Below are 15,582 nucleotides of genomic sequence, written 5' to 3'. Positions count from 1 at the left end.
GTGACAACGAGGAATATTTGATGTTGGGCATTGTCCAAGGGTGGGCTGTGTAACCACAGAGCATCAGGCTGACTTAGGGCTTGGGTGAAAAGGAGGACAAGAGTGAGAAGAGAGGTTAAAAGGAGACGATTTATAGGAATGCTGTGTTTCTAACAATGGCTCCAAATAAAACATAACCTTCCTCTTTAACCTTCCAGAGAGCATATACCCTGCCCTCAACCCAGGGTATATGCTCCCTGGATTTAACCCCAACCCCACCCCAGGCAAAATATAATTCTTAAAATAAAATAAAACGTTTTAGAGAAAGCAAAAATATCCAGTCTTGGAAGCTGACATTCTTGAATAAGCTCTCCTCATTCTAGAGCACAGATTAAGCAAAACCTGACAGACATACATTGCTTGCACATCCTAAGCAAAATCTAGCAGTCAGTGTGTCTTCCCCAGAGTTTAGGGGAGAATGTGATAGAAAACCAGGCCTCCTTACAGGGTAACAGAATAGAATAGAAGATCAGAAATCACAAACTGTGCCAGTTTGGGTGCTCCATGAAGCATATATCAACAGGAATTAGAAAGGAAATAAATTTACTGGGAAATGCCTGTGAAAAATAAAGGGGGGCCAGGTGCAGTGCCTCATACCTGTAAATCCCAGCACTCTGGGAGGCTGAGCGAGGGAGGAGGATCATTTGAGCTCAGGGGTTTGAGTCCATCATGGACAGCATAGACAGACCCCATCTCTACACAACAAGAAAATTAGCCAGGGATGGTGGTGTGTCCCTGTAGTCCCAGCTATTTGGGAGGCTGAGGCAGGAAGGTCTCTTGAGCCCAGAAGTTCGAGGTTGCAGTAAGCTATGATGGCACTACTACACTCCAGTGTAGGCAATAGAGCAAAACCCTGTCTCTGAAAAAAAAATAAAATAAAAATTCAAAATGAAAAGATGGAGCGGGGAGGGAGCAAGATTGAGTAGGGAAAGTCTTCAGAACGTGATGTCAGTTAACACCTGTGAAAAGGTTTGGAGTCGGGGGAGCCTCAGACTGCAGTGCAGAAAATTTCAGCATTGCCAGTGGGGAACCCCAGTGCAAGACTGTCCTACACCAGCAGACATGGCCCAGCTCTAGTCCACAGTGTGCTCATTCACTGACAGGAAGCAGTCAGGGCGAGAGTGGGAGCCATGGGAATCCTGCCGCAGTTTATGTATATGCAGCAGGTGGAAGCCGTCGGATACTCTCCCTACAGCAGACACACAGCAAGCACAAACGTGCAGGAGCCATGGGACCCTCCTAGCCTGCCACATGTTAGGCTTTAGTAATTTTTGATGTTGAGCCTCAAGGGGAAAAAATCAGCTAATATTCAAGGTCATCTATGTGACCAGGATTCTGAAGAAAATTAAAAAATTCTGATGATAATAAATATTCAGTAGCTCTTCAAAAAAAAAAAAAAAGGAATTCATATACAGGGACTGAATAACCAAACTTCAAAAGAAATCCTATATCTTCTTAGGAGAAAAAATAAAAGCTTGATTTGCTGAGTCCGTATGAAGTATTTCAGAGTTCTGGTTTCGGTAACTACAAGTAAAAAGACTGAAAGTCACTACTTTAATTCTTAAAAAAAGAAAAAAGAAAGCCAAATAAAAGGAGAAATCAATGACTTTTCTTGAACCCATTAGGCCACTGAGGTCTCAGGGCAAACCCATCGCCTGGAAATCTGGAGTCACAGCTGAGACGAGCTAACCCGGAATGGAAGCTCTGAAACCATAAACTAGCAGGGACACCTACGGTAACTTTGTCAACTTGCTGGAGGCTGAACGTGGACATTTAGGAGAGTGAAAAACTACTAGAGACCATGGTCAAAGCTCTCCCTTCTCAGCCCCTGCTATCCTGGGTTTTAAATCCAGGAAGCCCCCAAGGTTATCATGGTGAAGAGCCAGAATGGAAGCCCTGGTTGCTCTGAAAGACGTGAAGAGTGATATTGTGAAACACGTCCGGAGGATTCCCCATAACAAAAGCCTCCTCCTCTGCAGGAAAAACGGTTTTACTAGAGCCGCATCCCACCTGGAGGGGAAGACGTTTCCCTACTCCAGCCCCGTCTGACCTTCCTGTCTCCCTTGAGGGATGGGGGTAGCTAAGAAGTTCTTGTGAGCCGGGCATGGTGACTCACGCTTGTAACCCCAGCACTTCGGGTGGCCGAGATGGGCGGATCACAAGCTCAGAAGTTCAAGACCAGCCTGCCCAATATGGTGAATCCCCATCTCCACTAAAAAAAATTAAAAATCAGCCAGATGTGGTGGTATGCGCCTGTAGTCCCAGCTACTCGGGAGGCTGAGGCAGAAGAATCATTGAATCCAGGAGGAGGAGGTTGCAGTGAGCCTAGATCGTGCCACTATACTCCAGCCTGGTGACAGAGATTAAAAAAAAAAAAAAAAGTTCTCTTGGCGGTCACAGTGCAGGAACACAGGCCCAGGTAAAGATGAGATTTACTTATAAGATTATAGAATGCTTCCTTTTCCCCTGCCTCTTTTTTGTTTGTCCCTTGCAGCTGTCTGAGACATAAGATCCTTAATATCATCCTCAGGTTAGTTCCATTCAGCCATCGCCTCCATTTGCAGGCTGGACCAGGTCCCAGTATCATGTGGATAAATTGACAAAGATCAGGAAGTCATGGATTATATGCTTAAATGAAGATTCTAAATTCCTCAGCAAATCCCTGGAGGTTTTCCTTTGAGTTGGAGAAGTCTTTCACGATTTCTGTCAGTTCGGATTTTGACCAAGACGTAAAGGTAATTAAAGAAGGCAGACACAGTTGATCTGAGGACCTAACTTTAGAAGGCATTTTCCTAACTTTCTTCTCATCTTCAGAGTAGAAAGGCAGCTGAGTGAAGAGGTTGGTGGAATCAGCGTAATTAGGCAGAGGAAGAAGAGAGAGAGGAGGAAAAGAAGGAGTATTCAGAGTTGAGTGAGTCCATGTACAATTTTTTATCATCACTGATTAAGTGCTTAAGCTTTTAATTTGCCTTTTGCAAAGAGTCTTTAAGAAAGGCAAGTTTTGATTTGCTTAGTCTTTTAGAAGCCTCTGCATGCCAATTAAAAACATATGTCATTTTTTTCTGAAGCATTTAAGATCACTTCTCTTGCAATGTAGCTTATAGATGAATAACTGTTTAGGTTAAAATTTCTTCACTGTGACCACTGTAATTCTAAGTTGTCATTAGGAAAGTTTACACATGTATTTAGAAAAACACAGGTTCTGGGTTCATAATTTTTATACATGAATGTAGCTAGAGTCCCAGATGGAGAGGTTCCAGACTACTTGGATAAGGACGAACTCATGATTCTTTGTCTTCCCCAAACCCTACCTTCTTAAGACCTTCTGTTGAACCCAGTTGAGTTTCTGTTGGATCCAGACACAGAGAGAAAGCAGTGAGTATAATGGGCTCAGCTGGTAACTCCATCTGGTTACTCATTGTCCCAGGAACCACCATCAGGGCTTCCTTGGGTCCCTCTTCTGATAATAGAACTGTTAAAAAATAAACTTAGGCACACAAACATCTTAAAGTTTTCTTTTGAGCAGGTATCAATTTAAGAATAGGGCAGGCTCCAAGTCACAAGTCTTCTGGGGCTCAGGCAAAGAGGCATGAGGAAAAAAAAAGGCTTTTATAGGGTGAAAATAGAAGAACGGCAAATAAAACATTTAATTGGTTAAAGTGGAGTAAAAGCCTTATTCGAATCATTCCAGTTGACAGTCCCTTGTCAGAGGTTAGTTGGTGGTTTCTGATTGGTTAAAGTTTTCTTTTACTATTTTAACTAAGTTGGGTTTTAGTTTGTTTATGTAGAAACCGAGCGCACTGAAGCTCCCTCAGTCTCAATGCCTCTCATTTAATTATTTTAACAAGAGAAATATTCTGTGTTCATATATATTGGAGAATTTAACGTTAAGGTGTCAATTATTTACAACTTGATCTATAGATTAAATATAATCCCAATCAAACTTTTAGCAAGATATGTTGTCGATATTTCCAAACTGATTCAAAATACCTAGGATCATCAGTACAATACTGAAAAGAACAAGGTTGGTAGGTTGGTGGATGATACGGTTTGGTTGTGTCCCTACCCAAATCTCATCTTGGATTGTTGCCCTCATAATCCCTTCGAGTCATAGGAGGGACCTGGTGGGAGGTAATTGAATCATTAGGGTGGGTTTTTTTCTGTGCTGTTCTCATGATAATGAGGAAGTCTCACAAGATCTGATGGTTTTATAAAGGGCAATTCCCCTGCACTCGCTGTCTTGCCTGTCACCATGTAAGACATACCTTGCTCCTCCTTTGCCTTCTGCCATGATCGTGGCGCCTCCCCAGCTGTGTGGAACTCTGAGTCCATTAAACTTCTTTTTCTCTATAAATTACCCCATCTCAGATATTTCTTTATAGCAGTGTGAAAATGGTTGAATACACTGAACTTACACTATGTTATATCAAGACTCACTATAAAACTGCAATGATGAAGGCAGTGTGGGAGTGGTGAAGCAATAAATAAATAGATCAAAGAGATCAATAGAACAGAATGGATAGCTCAGAAAAGACCAAAGCAGCTGCTGTCTATCAAAGAAGCAAAGGTAATGTAATAGAGGAAGAACAGTCTTCTCAACAAATGATGCTTGAACAATTAGATTTCCCTATGCAAAAGAGAAGGAGAGGGAAAGAGGAGAAGAGGAAGTGATGAAGTGGGGGAAGAGAGACGGGGGGAAGAGAGAGAGAGAGAGAGAGAGAGATGCCCTACGATGGGGGAGTGATTAAACAAACTGTGGTTCATCCATATCCTGGAATACTGCCCAGCAATGAGAAGGAAAGAGCTATTGACACATGCAGCAACGTGGATGAATCCTCAGAAAGTGATGTTGACTGAAAAAAATCAATCTAATAAGGATAATACATTCCATTTATATGGTATTCCTAAAAGGATAAAATTGTAGAAATGGAGAACAAATCACTTATACAAGGGTTAAGAAGGAGGTGGAGGTGTGAGGGAAGACAGAGTGGCTCTGAAAGGGTAACATGAGAAGTCCTCCTGATAATGGAAATGTTATGCATCAGTGTCAATATCCTGGTTGTGATATTGCACTATGGTTTTACAAAGATGTTACTATTGAGGAAAATAGAGTAAAAGATCTGGGTATCTCTCTGTATTATTCTTAATTTTTTGGAACTATATAGGAATCTACAATTATCTCAAAATACAAAGTGTAACTAAAACATCCTTTCCATAAAAGGGTTATTGATTATAATAGAATTAAATCTATCGACTTTGAAAAATTAAAGGGGGGGTAAGGCAAGATTTCTGAGCCAGCAGGAAACCAAAACTAACTCTTAAGCATTGGAAACATGACAGGAAATTCTTACTCAAACTGAGTAATTGTCTCAGTCCATTCATGCTGTTATAATAAGATCTCTTATACCGGGTGATTTGTAAACAATAGAAATTTATTACTTAGTTTTAGGGGCTGGAAGACCCCTAAAAGATTTGTTATATCCTGAGGACCCAGTTTTCTGCTTCCAAGATAGCATCTGGTTGCTCAGCCTTCACGTGGCTGAAGAGACAAACTCTGTGTCCTCCCATGGTGGAAGGAGCAAGGCAGCTTCTTTCAACCTCTTTTATAAGGGTGCTAATTCCATTCATGAGGGCAGGGCCCTCCAGGCTTAATCACCTCCTCAAAGGCCTCACCTCTTAATCACCACAGTGGGAATTAGGCTTCAGCATTAATTTTGGAAGAACACATTCCCATCGTAACAGTAATTTTGAGGCTTAGAAACGGAAGGTAAATTGTCAGCCAGTTCCTAGGAAAATAGTAGGCAGTGATTTGGGGAAGAGGATCTAAATCACTGGAGTTACTGAGAATCATAGAGGTATTTACAACCCCCCTGCCTGTCAGCAAATTTTATCTCAGATTTACGTGGAGAGAACAAGTCTACAGGAAATATTTAATCAGTCCCAATTAAAGACATGGAGTCATGACGATTAATTTAGACAGGTAAGTGTGTGACACATAAAAGTCCTTGATAAATGGACTGCCTATCCATCAATTTGTCGTTCATGTAGCTATTCATGTAAATGTGTGCTCATCTATGTGGGCATACGGCACGATGGTAAAAATTTTTTGAAAGTGTGCGCATTACCTGTTCATCTTCTTTCTACCTCACTTTCTCCCTTTTTTTTCTTTACTTTGTTTACTTCTTTCATCTCAATAGGTTAGTAAGGCCCAATTGACTGAGTACAGGCTAGAGATTTGTTGATTTCTAGTCTCTTCTAGTCCTCTTTTAAGGAAAATATCATATGGCTTTGGGACAATTTCTTTATCCCAGAATGATAGAAAAACCAGGATGGAGGGAGCATCAAGGTCAGGCAGTGTTGTTCTTCTTTCTAAATGAAACACTTGACAAACTAGGCAAAGACAGTCATTTATATTTATTAAAGTGTCTGCTTACAGTAGAGGCAAGAGTAAAATGAAGCTAGGTTATGTATGTGTCTCTGGAAACCTAAATCTTCTGCATCAATCTGTAGTGTTCTCACATGTCTGGATGGTCCGACAGCATTTCAGAGACTTCTGGCAGAAAGAAGTAAGTTCTTCATTTTTCTCACAATTGTTCTTGCATGTCCCTCTAAGTTTGTCGCATTTCTCATCAAAAAATGCATTCTTGGCTACACGAGGGAAGGAGCCATTTGGATTAATTCCCTTTTCAGACATGTGTGTTTACCAGATACAGTTGTATGACTAGTTGGTGAAGATTTTTTCACAAGCTGTCATAGTGCCATATTCTACTGGTAGATGAGATGGTAGGGGACCTGATTTTTATCTGATATTTCAGTCTTGTAGTCACACAGGGTAAAATACCAGAAAGAACACATTTGTCTTTCAGCATTTGAGACCAAGCTGTGTAGGAGCTTTGGGAAACCTAAGCTATGGTTCTATGATCGAAATCTGTTGGGGATAATTATCAACTGGTTCCCATAAACACTCGCAGAGGTGGCTCCTTTTCCCGGTGCACTCCTAGAGGCTGCTACCTGGTGAGAGTAGAGCAGGAGCTGAGACTGAGGAGATAACTCCAGACCAGAGCAAAGGAAGGGATAAAGATACAAAAAGAAAATGAGTTTACTGTGCTACATAGAAACTTGCTTGGAAGGCTCAGCCTGATTTCTCCTCCATATTCCACCAAAGCATCGACTGTGGAAAACTTGTGCTTTAGAGAAGGAGGGTGCAGCATGTTCGGAATGCTTTTCTAAGATTTTCTCTGTTCAGTTTGCATAGAATTCCAATTCCCACCTTAGGGCTTTATCAGTAGCAGTCTCAAGAGCAACCTGCTTCAAGTTAAGGACAGACAGCACGTCTTACCAGGATCAACATTTTAGAGTTGCCCAATTTGTGTATACATAATGAAGGCATCAGATGTACAGAGATTGCATTTAATGTCTATACTATAATGTACATATATTTAATGTCAACATATAAAGGTGCCTAATTCACATCTACGTAAAACTTACAGCCAGATGGATTAGTGCCAGCATTATCCAGGATGAGCACATCAGTTCATAAGTGAAAATACTCCACTATTTCAAAGCTCGATGAACTCTGGCTCTCACTGCCAGGGGTCTATGTTCTCTCTGCCCTACTGTAAGGCAGATACTAATATACTATACTATAGACTACAGTGTGGTATTCAGATAAAATCTTTTGGTTTAGTATAGTATTATAGTATAGCTTAATATATACTATAAAAATACTAGTATTATGGCATATACTAGTATAAAAGTGTATACTATAGTATTATACTTGTATATATACTATACTATATATTAGTATATACTACTACTAGCAATAATATAGTAGTATAATATAGTATCTGGCCGGGTGCAGTGGCTCACACTTGTAATCCCAGCACTTTGGGAGACTGAGGCGGGTGGATCACAAGGTCAGGAGTTCGAGACCAGCCTGACCAACATGGTGAAATCCCATCTCTACTAAAATTACAAAAAATTAGCCGGGCATGGTGGCATGTGCCTGTAATCCCAGCTACTCAGGAGGCTGAGGCAGGAGAATTGCGTGAACCTGGGAGGCAGAGGTTGCAGTGCAGTGAGCCAAGATTGTGCCACTGCACTCCAGCCCAGGCAACAGAGTCTCAAAAAAAAAAAAAATATATATATATATAGTATATATACTAGTATAATACTATATAGTATATAATACTAGTATAATATTATACTATAATATTACATTATACTATATTATACTATACTATACTATAATAATATTATAGTATAATACCATATTATAATACTAGTAAATAATTATAGTATATACTATGCTATACTACAATACTATACTAAACCAAGAAGATTTTCTCTAAATTCGATTATAGTATAGTATTATACTATAGTATATCTAATAGATAATTATTAGGTTATCTAATAATTATATAACAAGTGTTAAGTAATGATAGATATAAGAATCTATAATTATATAATAATTATAGTAAATAATTATCTATAATTTTATAATTATAGTATTATCTAATAGATAATTTTATAGTTATAAACATCTTTTTTTGACTAATTATATAATAAGTATGAGTGACCTGAAAAAGATACCTCTGGCCAGTTTCCAACGTGCACATCAAAGCCAGTGGCCTGAACACAGCATAGGTCACTGTGGGTCCTATATCCTCGTGTCCTGACACAGAATCTCCTCTCACAGGCTTGTCACAAAACAGACCAGAGCTATGAGCAGCTGATGTGAAAAGTTGAGCATTACACATGGGATCGTATATCACTGGCATCTGGCACAAATTGGGACTTACTGTGGGCTCTGAGAATCCCTTTCTTTAAGTCTCTGGAGGCTCACATGAGCCTAGTCTTACGCCTTCATTTTGGAGAGGATACAATTGGAGCCATCGGAGATTCCCAGGAGCAGGAGAAAGTGAAGAGAGTTTTGATATGGGAAGGGCGTCTTTAATGCCTCTTACTGTGGCAAGACAGTTGGGCTCCTGCCCTGGCTTTGTTTTGGTTATCTATATGACTCTGAGAAGCAGCCCATCTGAGGCACAATTTCTGCATCTGTAATAAAATTTGTAAAATGGACCTTCAAACCCAAAAAGATTTTCTCTAACTGCCATTAAATTAGAGGTAGGATAGAGTTTTCCTTAAAGGCACTGGCATTGGAAGACTAGATGCATTTTATGTGAAACTCTCATCACAGTACGTGGCTTGATGATATGTGATTAAGAAATGGCAGTCCAAGTTATGCTGCTTTACCTGTTGCCATGACTGGCATGCATGCATAGGTGTCTCTAAGCTCAGATCCTTACCTCTCTCTCCTCCTTACCTGTCTCAATCTCTACCATAACTATATTTTAAAAGGTTCATAGACTACTATCCTTGTTTTTAATTTTTTTTCAATTTTTGTTTTTGTTAGTGAGCATGAGACTGGATGCCCAAAGACATGTTTCCTGGCCTTCCTATACTCTTTCAAACCTGTGACAGCCCCTCCTAGATAAGAATGTAAAATGCAAAGGAATTACAGAAGAGGCGTTGGGGGATATCACCTCTTGTAGTAGATGGGTTGATCACACCCAGGCGTTCACTGAAGGGAACCCTCTCTCTGGGACACCGCCTCCGATCACCTTCCCTGTAAAGATGCCCATTTTACCTGGGGTCAGAAAGAAGAGCACAACAAAGAGAAAGAGGAAAGTCCTCATGACTGGGAGCGTCTTGAGAGATCAGCGCCGTGTCCATGAGGAAAGAGCAGCAAACATACGCATTTATACATTTCTCCAGACCAAGTAACATCTTGATCAGTGAGGCTTATCAGAAACGAGAAGATTTTCATGCTCTGCTGCGCAGAGCCCAGCCAACCTCAGTGGGTGTCACTCAGTCTACAGCTCATCATTTTTTCTGATTCTGGAAAGTTTTCAAGAAGGAAAGTGGGGATGAAGGGAGGACAGAGTAAGGCAGACACAGAAAAAGTAAAAAAATCTGGAGTCCAGCAGTTTGATTTCTCATCCTGGCTGTGCTTCTGAACAGCTTTTGGTTTACTCATATGTAAAATGAGAGTAATTATGCAATATCTCAATGCTTCAGTTAAGGGCTGATGAACCATAGTGAGGTGGAATCTGAATTCCCGATTCAGTCTTTTTGAGCTTTGCAAACTTGGCAAAGGGCTTGACCTAAGCATAGATTTGTTAAAAAATTTGAGTCTTGCTGTATGCTGCACGCTTTTTGTGCTGGGTCCTGCCATGCTGCCCACCTGTATCATGGCACCGTTGGCACAGCAAGGGGCTGGTAACCATCATGCCTTGCCCTAGACACTCAGGGCTTAGACACTCAACTCCAGTCCTTTGCATATTCACAGCCAGGCCGCTGTGGGGTGGATGGTTGCTGGAAGAGGATAGTAAGGGGGAGGCCAGGTGGGGCCCAGGGTGCCAAGAGTGAGGGACGAGTGGCTAAGAATACTCCCAGGAAGGTGAAAAGGGAAAGGTAGTCTGGAGTGCACATAAGCCATGCTTCCAAAGTCCCAGAGCATGCTCCACTGTCCCATCAGACTTATTTACAATGCATATATTCAAAGGTAAAGTTATTAAGACTTTCAAAACAGTGACTGCAGAGCATTAAACCCCAAGTTAAGGCAGAGAGCTGTGACTGCACTGGGCATTTACCTAGGAGGTTGGTCCTGATGCAGGCTATACAAAATGCCTAAAAGTTGGAAGCCCGGAGACTTGGCCTTATCCCCTATGTATACAGGCATTAGCTTGGATTCTGAATCTGAATTGTTTGCAAGTCACAGCAGCAACATAAAAATGAGTGCCTTCCTGCATAGGTCAGAAAAGGTTCATGGTGAATTAATGAACTTGAAAAAGCGTTTACAGAAAACTTCGGTTCAAGGCTGAATAGAGAGAAATGTGCAGGTAGTACTAGTGATAGTAGCCAGGAACTCTGCTAAGTACTTTATATACCTTATCTCAGCAAGCCTCTTAAATGCTCTGTGACTAAGTACCATAATTATATATTCATTTTAAGGGTTAGGAAACTTGAGGTTCATCAAATTAAGCAACCTATCCAAGGTCATATACTTTGTAAGTCGTATACTTTGTAGTCTATATTTTAAAATTTTTCTACTTTACATTACAGAAATGAAGAACAGAACATCACGTAAATATAGGCAACAGGGTAGGAATAAGCAGAACTTTTTTGAGGGGAAGATGGTATAAATCTTGCTTTTCATTCCACTTTTTTTGTGTGTTTTTTTGGTGTTTGTTGTTGTTATTGTTGTTGTTGTTGTTTTGAAACAGGATCTCGCTCCGTTGCCCAGGCTGGAGTGCAGTGGCATGCTTATGGCTCACTGCAGCCTTAAACTGCTGGCTCAGGCGATCCTCCCACATCAGCCTCCCAAGTAGCTGTGACTCCAGGTACATACCACTGTGCCTAGCGAATTAAAAACATTTATTTATTTATTTATTTATTTATTTATTTATTTATTTTTGTGGAGACAAGGTCTCACTGTGTTGCTCTGGCTGGTCTCAGAACTCCTGGTCTCAAGCAATCCACCTGCCTTAGCCTCCCCAAAAGCTATGATAATAGACATAAGCCACACATCTGGGCCAATACCCATTTCCTTAATGAATTTAAAATATGCAGTAATTATGGCTTTGGTGTGTGAAGTGGTATCTTACAGGAAAGGGGACTCAGAACTAACTGGACAAAATGATTGCTACCCCTCCTTTTCTCCCTGGGATACTTGTAGACAATAAAAATGAAAGCTAGAAAAGTGAGAGTTCACATTTACTGAGTTCTTACACGGTACCAGGCCTCCTTCTAAGCATTCCACATGTTCAAAACACTTCTGCGTTATAACCATACTAGATTCTTACAAAACCTTGAGAGGCAAGCAGAATTTGTGAGTGGGTTCTTATCTTCTCCCAGAAAACAGAAGCTGGAACAGACGAAAGGAGTCACTAGCTTCCAGCCCCTGCATTAGTATGGCAGAAACTAGCATGGCCTCTGCTCTTTCAACTTCTAGCCTGGTGTTCTTTCCACTACACCAGTTAGGCTCCCCAAAATAAAAGACTTCCTGGATGCCAAGGGTTATTATCCATGATATCATCCCTTGATCCTGGGAAATGGAGCATATAATTGTGCTTTTATTGATTCGCTTCACTGATCAAGAGCATCTCCTCATTACTTTTAAATAAAAATGAGCCTCTCATTTGGGTCTTCTCAAGGAAATCCCAATCTCTATTCTGAAGAGTCTTCCCTAAAAGATGGCCCTGATCAGGAAGACATTTTATTTTGTATTTGCCGTGTTCTTCATTTTGGTTCAACAGCCATCAGGTAAATAAAAATGGATGGGATTTCAATTGGGCAGATTATAAAGCCTGATGATTCTTCGATGTTTGACCTTAATGGTCAAGCTCTCATGGTGCCTGTCATGGGAATTTCTTAGACCTACAGTGACATTTTCTAGGAGCAAACTGCATATAGTATGTATTTTTTGTGAGTTGTTTTTGCTGGTTACCTGGAATGCTGGCCTTGAGAAATAGAATAAAGATTGCAACTCTGTGATCTGCTGCCTCCTGATATACCATGTCACACGTGGAGTTGGGAATGTTTTATACAGTGTTAATTCCTGTGTTGATTTTAATCTTCAAAATGTATTTTGTTTTGAATTTAGGGTGCCAGGCAGGACTTGAGTTTTCCGAGCCATTTCCATCAGGTAAGTTAAATATCTTCTATATAATTATTTTTTAGGAACTCTGGCTCTGTTAGCTCTCTCTGATGTCTGGAGACAAAGAGGGGACAGAGATAGTGGTGGAAACAGAATTGTCTGAAAACCCAGTTCACTAACTTGTCTTCTTCTCTTTTTCTTGTTCCAAGGATAATATTTGGATATTTTTGATTTCATAGAAAAATATCTTTGTGACTGGACTGTAATTTGGCCATAGAGATTTGGACTCAGTGGTTTTTCCCACTAGCTGTTGGTGTTCACTAAACCAAGTTCTTAGATTTAGTCTTGTACCAGCCAATTAGCACTGCTCTGTGAACACGCCTGCCCATCTCCTGCAAGCTCTGCTTCTAAGTCTGGTAATAATATATGTCACAAATGCATGAGGTTAGTTGACGGAAGCTGAAATTAAAGAGTGAGGTTGCTTCAATGAAAACTCAGCACCACTGCAGAAAAACTATTCATAACGAATAGCCCCCAGATCTTTTCTTTTTCTTTGAAGTCATCTTATACCGAAAGAAAGCACATTGTAAACAAAACTAAAAGAAATATTGCAGACAAAGTTGAAAAGGTTTTAGACAGAATTTCAAAGTGAGAAATATTAAGGTTGCTACTAGTACTTGAGTGTTTGCTCTGTACTAGGCATCCTGTTAAAAACTTTTCACGGAGTTTGTCATGTAATCCTCAAAACACTCCTGTGTGGTAGGTATTATTATAACAAAAATATTTGCATATAATATTCCATTTGATCCCTAAACAGATTTTAAAATGTAGTCAGGTGCTTCTCGAATGGCCACTGGACAAATGAGAATGTGGACCTTAAGAACCTGGCGATTACTAGGCCCAAACAAGAGTTGAACCTAAGTTTCTTAACTTCATCTTCGAGGATTTTTTCAAAACCACAATGTACCCCTCCCATTTTTGTCTAGCAAACTCCACAGTCATATCAGGTATGTATTTTTATAGTTCTGTACTACGTGTGTCTCTTTGTCTGCCTGTGGTTTACTTTTGATCCCTGCAAGATGACAAACACTTGGAGAGTAGGAATTGTGATGATCTGTTGCTTAAAAACTAACTCTCCCCAACTCCCTCCTGCAAAAGGCAGGAGCTCTTTTTGAAAACTCTGGGCTCCTTCTTGAAAATATTCCTTGTAATCATACATACGAACTCTCCCTTTTTTTGGTGGTGTTTCACATGTTCCCCATTTCTAGACATTTCCTGGAAAGCTCCGTCAGCAGCTGTTTCTTGGCACAGGGAGGTTTGCTGTCTGCGAGTCGTGCAAGCTGGGTCGGGGGAAATGCAGGAAGGAGTGCCTGGAGAACGAGAAACCCGATGGAAGCTGCAGGCTGAACTTCCTCTGCTGCAGACAGAGGATGTGACAAATCGGACCGGCACACCGATGGCCGTACAGGCAGGCCTGGAGAGTCAAAGACGTTCAACAGAAGTCATGTGGTTTATCCACATCTCACAGTCAGTGAGTCTCAGAATCAGCCTCATTTCTTTCTCTCTTTGTTTTATTTTTATTTTATTGCTTATTTTTAAAAGACGACTTTTTTTTCTTTTTTTTTTGAGATAGAGTCTCACTCTGTCACCCAGGCTGGAGTGCAGTGGCTCGATCTTGGCTCACTGCAAGCTCTACCTCCCGGGTTCAAGCGATTCTCCTGCTTCAGCCTCCCAAGTAGCTGGGACTACAGGCTTATGCTGCCATGCCCTGCTAATTTTTCTATTTTTACTAGACACGGGGTTTCACCATGTTGGCAAGGCTGGTCTCGATCTCCTGACCTTAGGGCATCTGCCCGCCTTGGCCTCCCAAAGTGCTGGGATTATAGGCATAAGCCACCACGCTGGGCGAGATGACCTTTAAAAAAAACGTGTACCTAGTATCTGCTCAGTCAGATACCACTACTATGTATTTGTAGAGTACCTTATAATTTATGAAATATTTTCCATACTTCTCTCATATGACTCATGATTACCTTACGAGGTAGGTTTTATTACTCCTATTTATATTTGAAAATATTGAGGCTCAAGAGGCTGTCAGTTCTTCAGAGCCACAGCTAGGATCCAGTAACTGGTGTGCACATTGCTGTCTCGTTCTGTGTATCCATCTGCATGTACTAACTATGTCAATGGAGTAATAACTCTATCAAATACATTAGTTTTATATTCACATTGTTTCTTGGTTTGCCTAAATACTGTCATTCATTGATTCTAGTACTTATGGTGTATTTACCTGTGAAAGAAAATGATTAGAGATTAACTGAAAATGTTCAACACAGAATGTACATAAATGGTTGACTGTATAACTTTTGCCTTGTGAAATAAAATCCAGCTTCACAAAATAAAGGTCAAAATTACCAGCCCTATGACCAGTGATTTGAACTTGGTTACTTAGTTTTAACGGATGAGACTAAACAATGTTTTGTTTAACATTTGGGCCTATTATTTGTCTCTTTGTGCTCAAATCTGTTCCTTGTTTTTTTCTGCGTTGCTGAGTAAAATGGGAACTGTTAAATGCAAACTACATTTTCTAGGCTTCCTGACTTCTGGCTGGTTTTGGTCAATGTAAGTGTCTCCTAGGAGCATGGGAGACTGAAGAAGGGAGGGCAGTGTGTATCTTTCCCCGACTCCCTCTCTTCTCCAGCAGTGGCTCTTCCCGCTCAGGCAAGCCCCTGCTTCTCTGTCTTCTGCTCTCACTTGGCAGTCCCACCGCAAGTTTAGCTTCTGCCAGCCAGTGCTCCTCCCAGGCTCACACACATCCTTCCGTTTTTCCTCAAACCTTAGGGCAGTGGGAGATTTCAGCTGTGACTATCAGTAAGTTTACC

General features: G+C 40.8%; 2 protein-coding genes across 2 annotated transcripts; one reads left to right on the top strand and one right to left on the bottom strand.

Annotated features, from left to right (window-relative positions):
• Nucleotides 1–6,438: 6,438 nt before the first annotated feature.
• LOC105550680 (beta-defensin 106A) lies at nt 6,439–9,749 on the bottom strand. Its single transcript, XM_011995658.1, has 2 exons — nt 9,689–9,749; nt 6,439–6,687 (listed from the first exon to the last, which is right to left on the bottom strand). The coding sequence occupies exons 1-2, from the start codon at nt 9,735–9,737 to the stop codon at nt 6,539–6,541; spliced, it is 198 nt and encodes a 65-aa protein (XP_011851048.1). The 5' UTR covers nt 9,738–9,749; the 3' UTR covers nt 6,439–6,538.
• A 2,495-nt stretch (nt 9,750–12,244) lies between these two features.
• Nucleotides 12,245–14,178, top strand: LOC105550679 (beta-defensin 105A). Its single transcript, XM_011995657.1, has 3 exons — nt 12,245–12,366; nt 12,707–12,752; nt 14,016–14,178. The coding sequence occupies exons 1-3, from the start codon at nt 12,297–12,299 to the stop codon at nt 14,134–14,136; spliced, it is 237 nt and encodes a 78-aa protein (XP_011851047.1). The 5' UTR covers nt 12,245–12,296; the 3' UTR covers nt 14,137–14,178.
• Nucleotides 14,179–15,582: the final 1,404 nt, after the last annotated feature.

This window comes from Mandrillus leucophaeus, unplaced genomic scaffold (genome assembly GCF_000951045.1).
Source record: "Mandrillus leucophaeus isolate KB7577 unplaced genomic scaffold, Mleu.le_1.0 Scaffold495, whole genome shotgun sequence".
Taxonomy (NCBI): Eukaryota; Metazoa; Chordata; class Mammalia; order Primates; family Cercopithecidae; genus Mandrillus; species Mandrillus leucophaeus.
Note: the sequence above shows the minus strand (reverse complement) of the source record. Positions and strands in the feature narration are given on the sequence as shown.

What these genes read in the sequence shown, in the direction of transcription:
- LOC105550680 (XM_011995658.1), bottom strand. Translation starts at nt 9,737, where the DNA reads ATGAGGACTTTCCTCTTTCTCTTTGTTGTGCTCTTCTTTCTGACCCCA. An exon ending in GCTCTTCTTTCTGACCCCAG is followed by an intron (nt 6,688 to 9,688) that starts GTAAAATGGGCA and finishes TCCCTCGTGTAG; the next exon opens with CCAAGAATGCATTTTTTGAT.
- LOC105550679 (XM_011995657.1), top strand. Translation starts at nt 12,297, where the DNA reads ATGGCCCTGATCAGGAAGACATTTTATTTTGTATTTGCCGTGTTCTTC. An exon ending in TTTGGTTCAACAGCCATCAG is followed by an intron (nt 12,367 to 12,706) that starts GTAAATAAAAAT and finishes TTTTGAATTTAG; the next exon opens with GGTGCCAGGCAGGACTTGAG. An exon ending in GAGCCATTTCCATCAGGTAA is followed by an intron (nt 12,753 to 14,015) that starts GTTAAATATCTT and finishes TGGCACAGGGAG; the next exon opens with GTTTGCTGTCTGCGAGTCGT.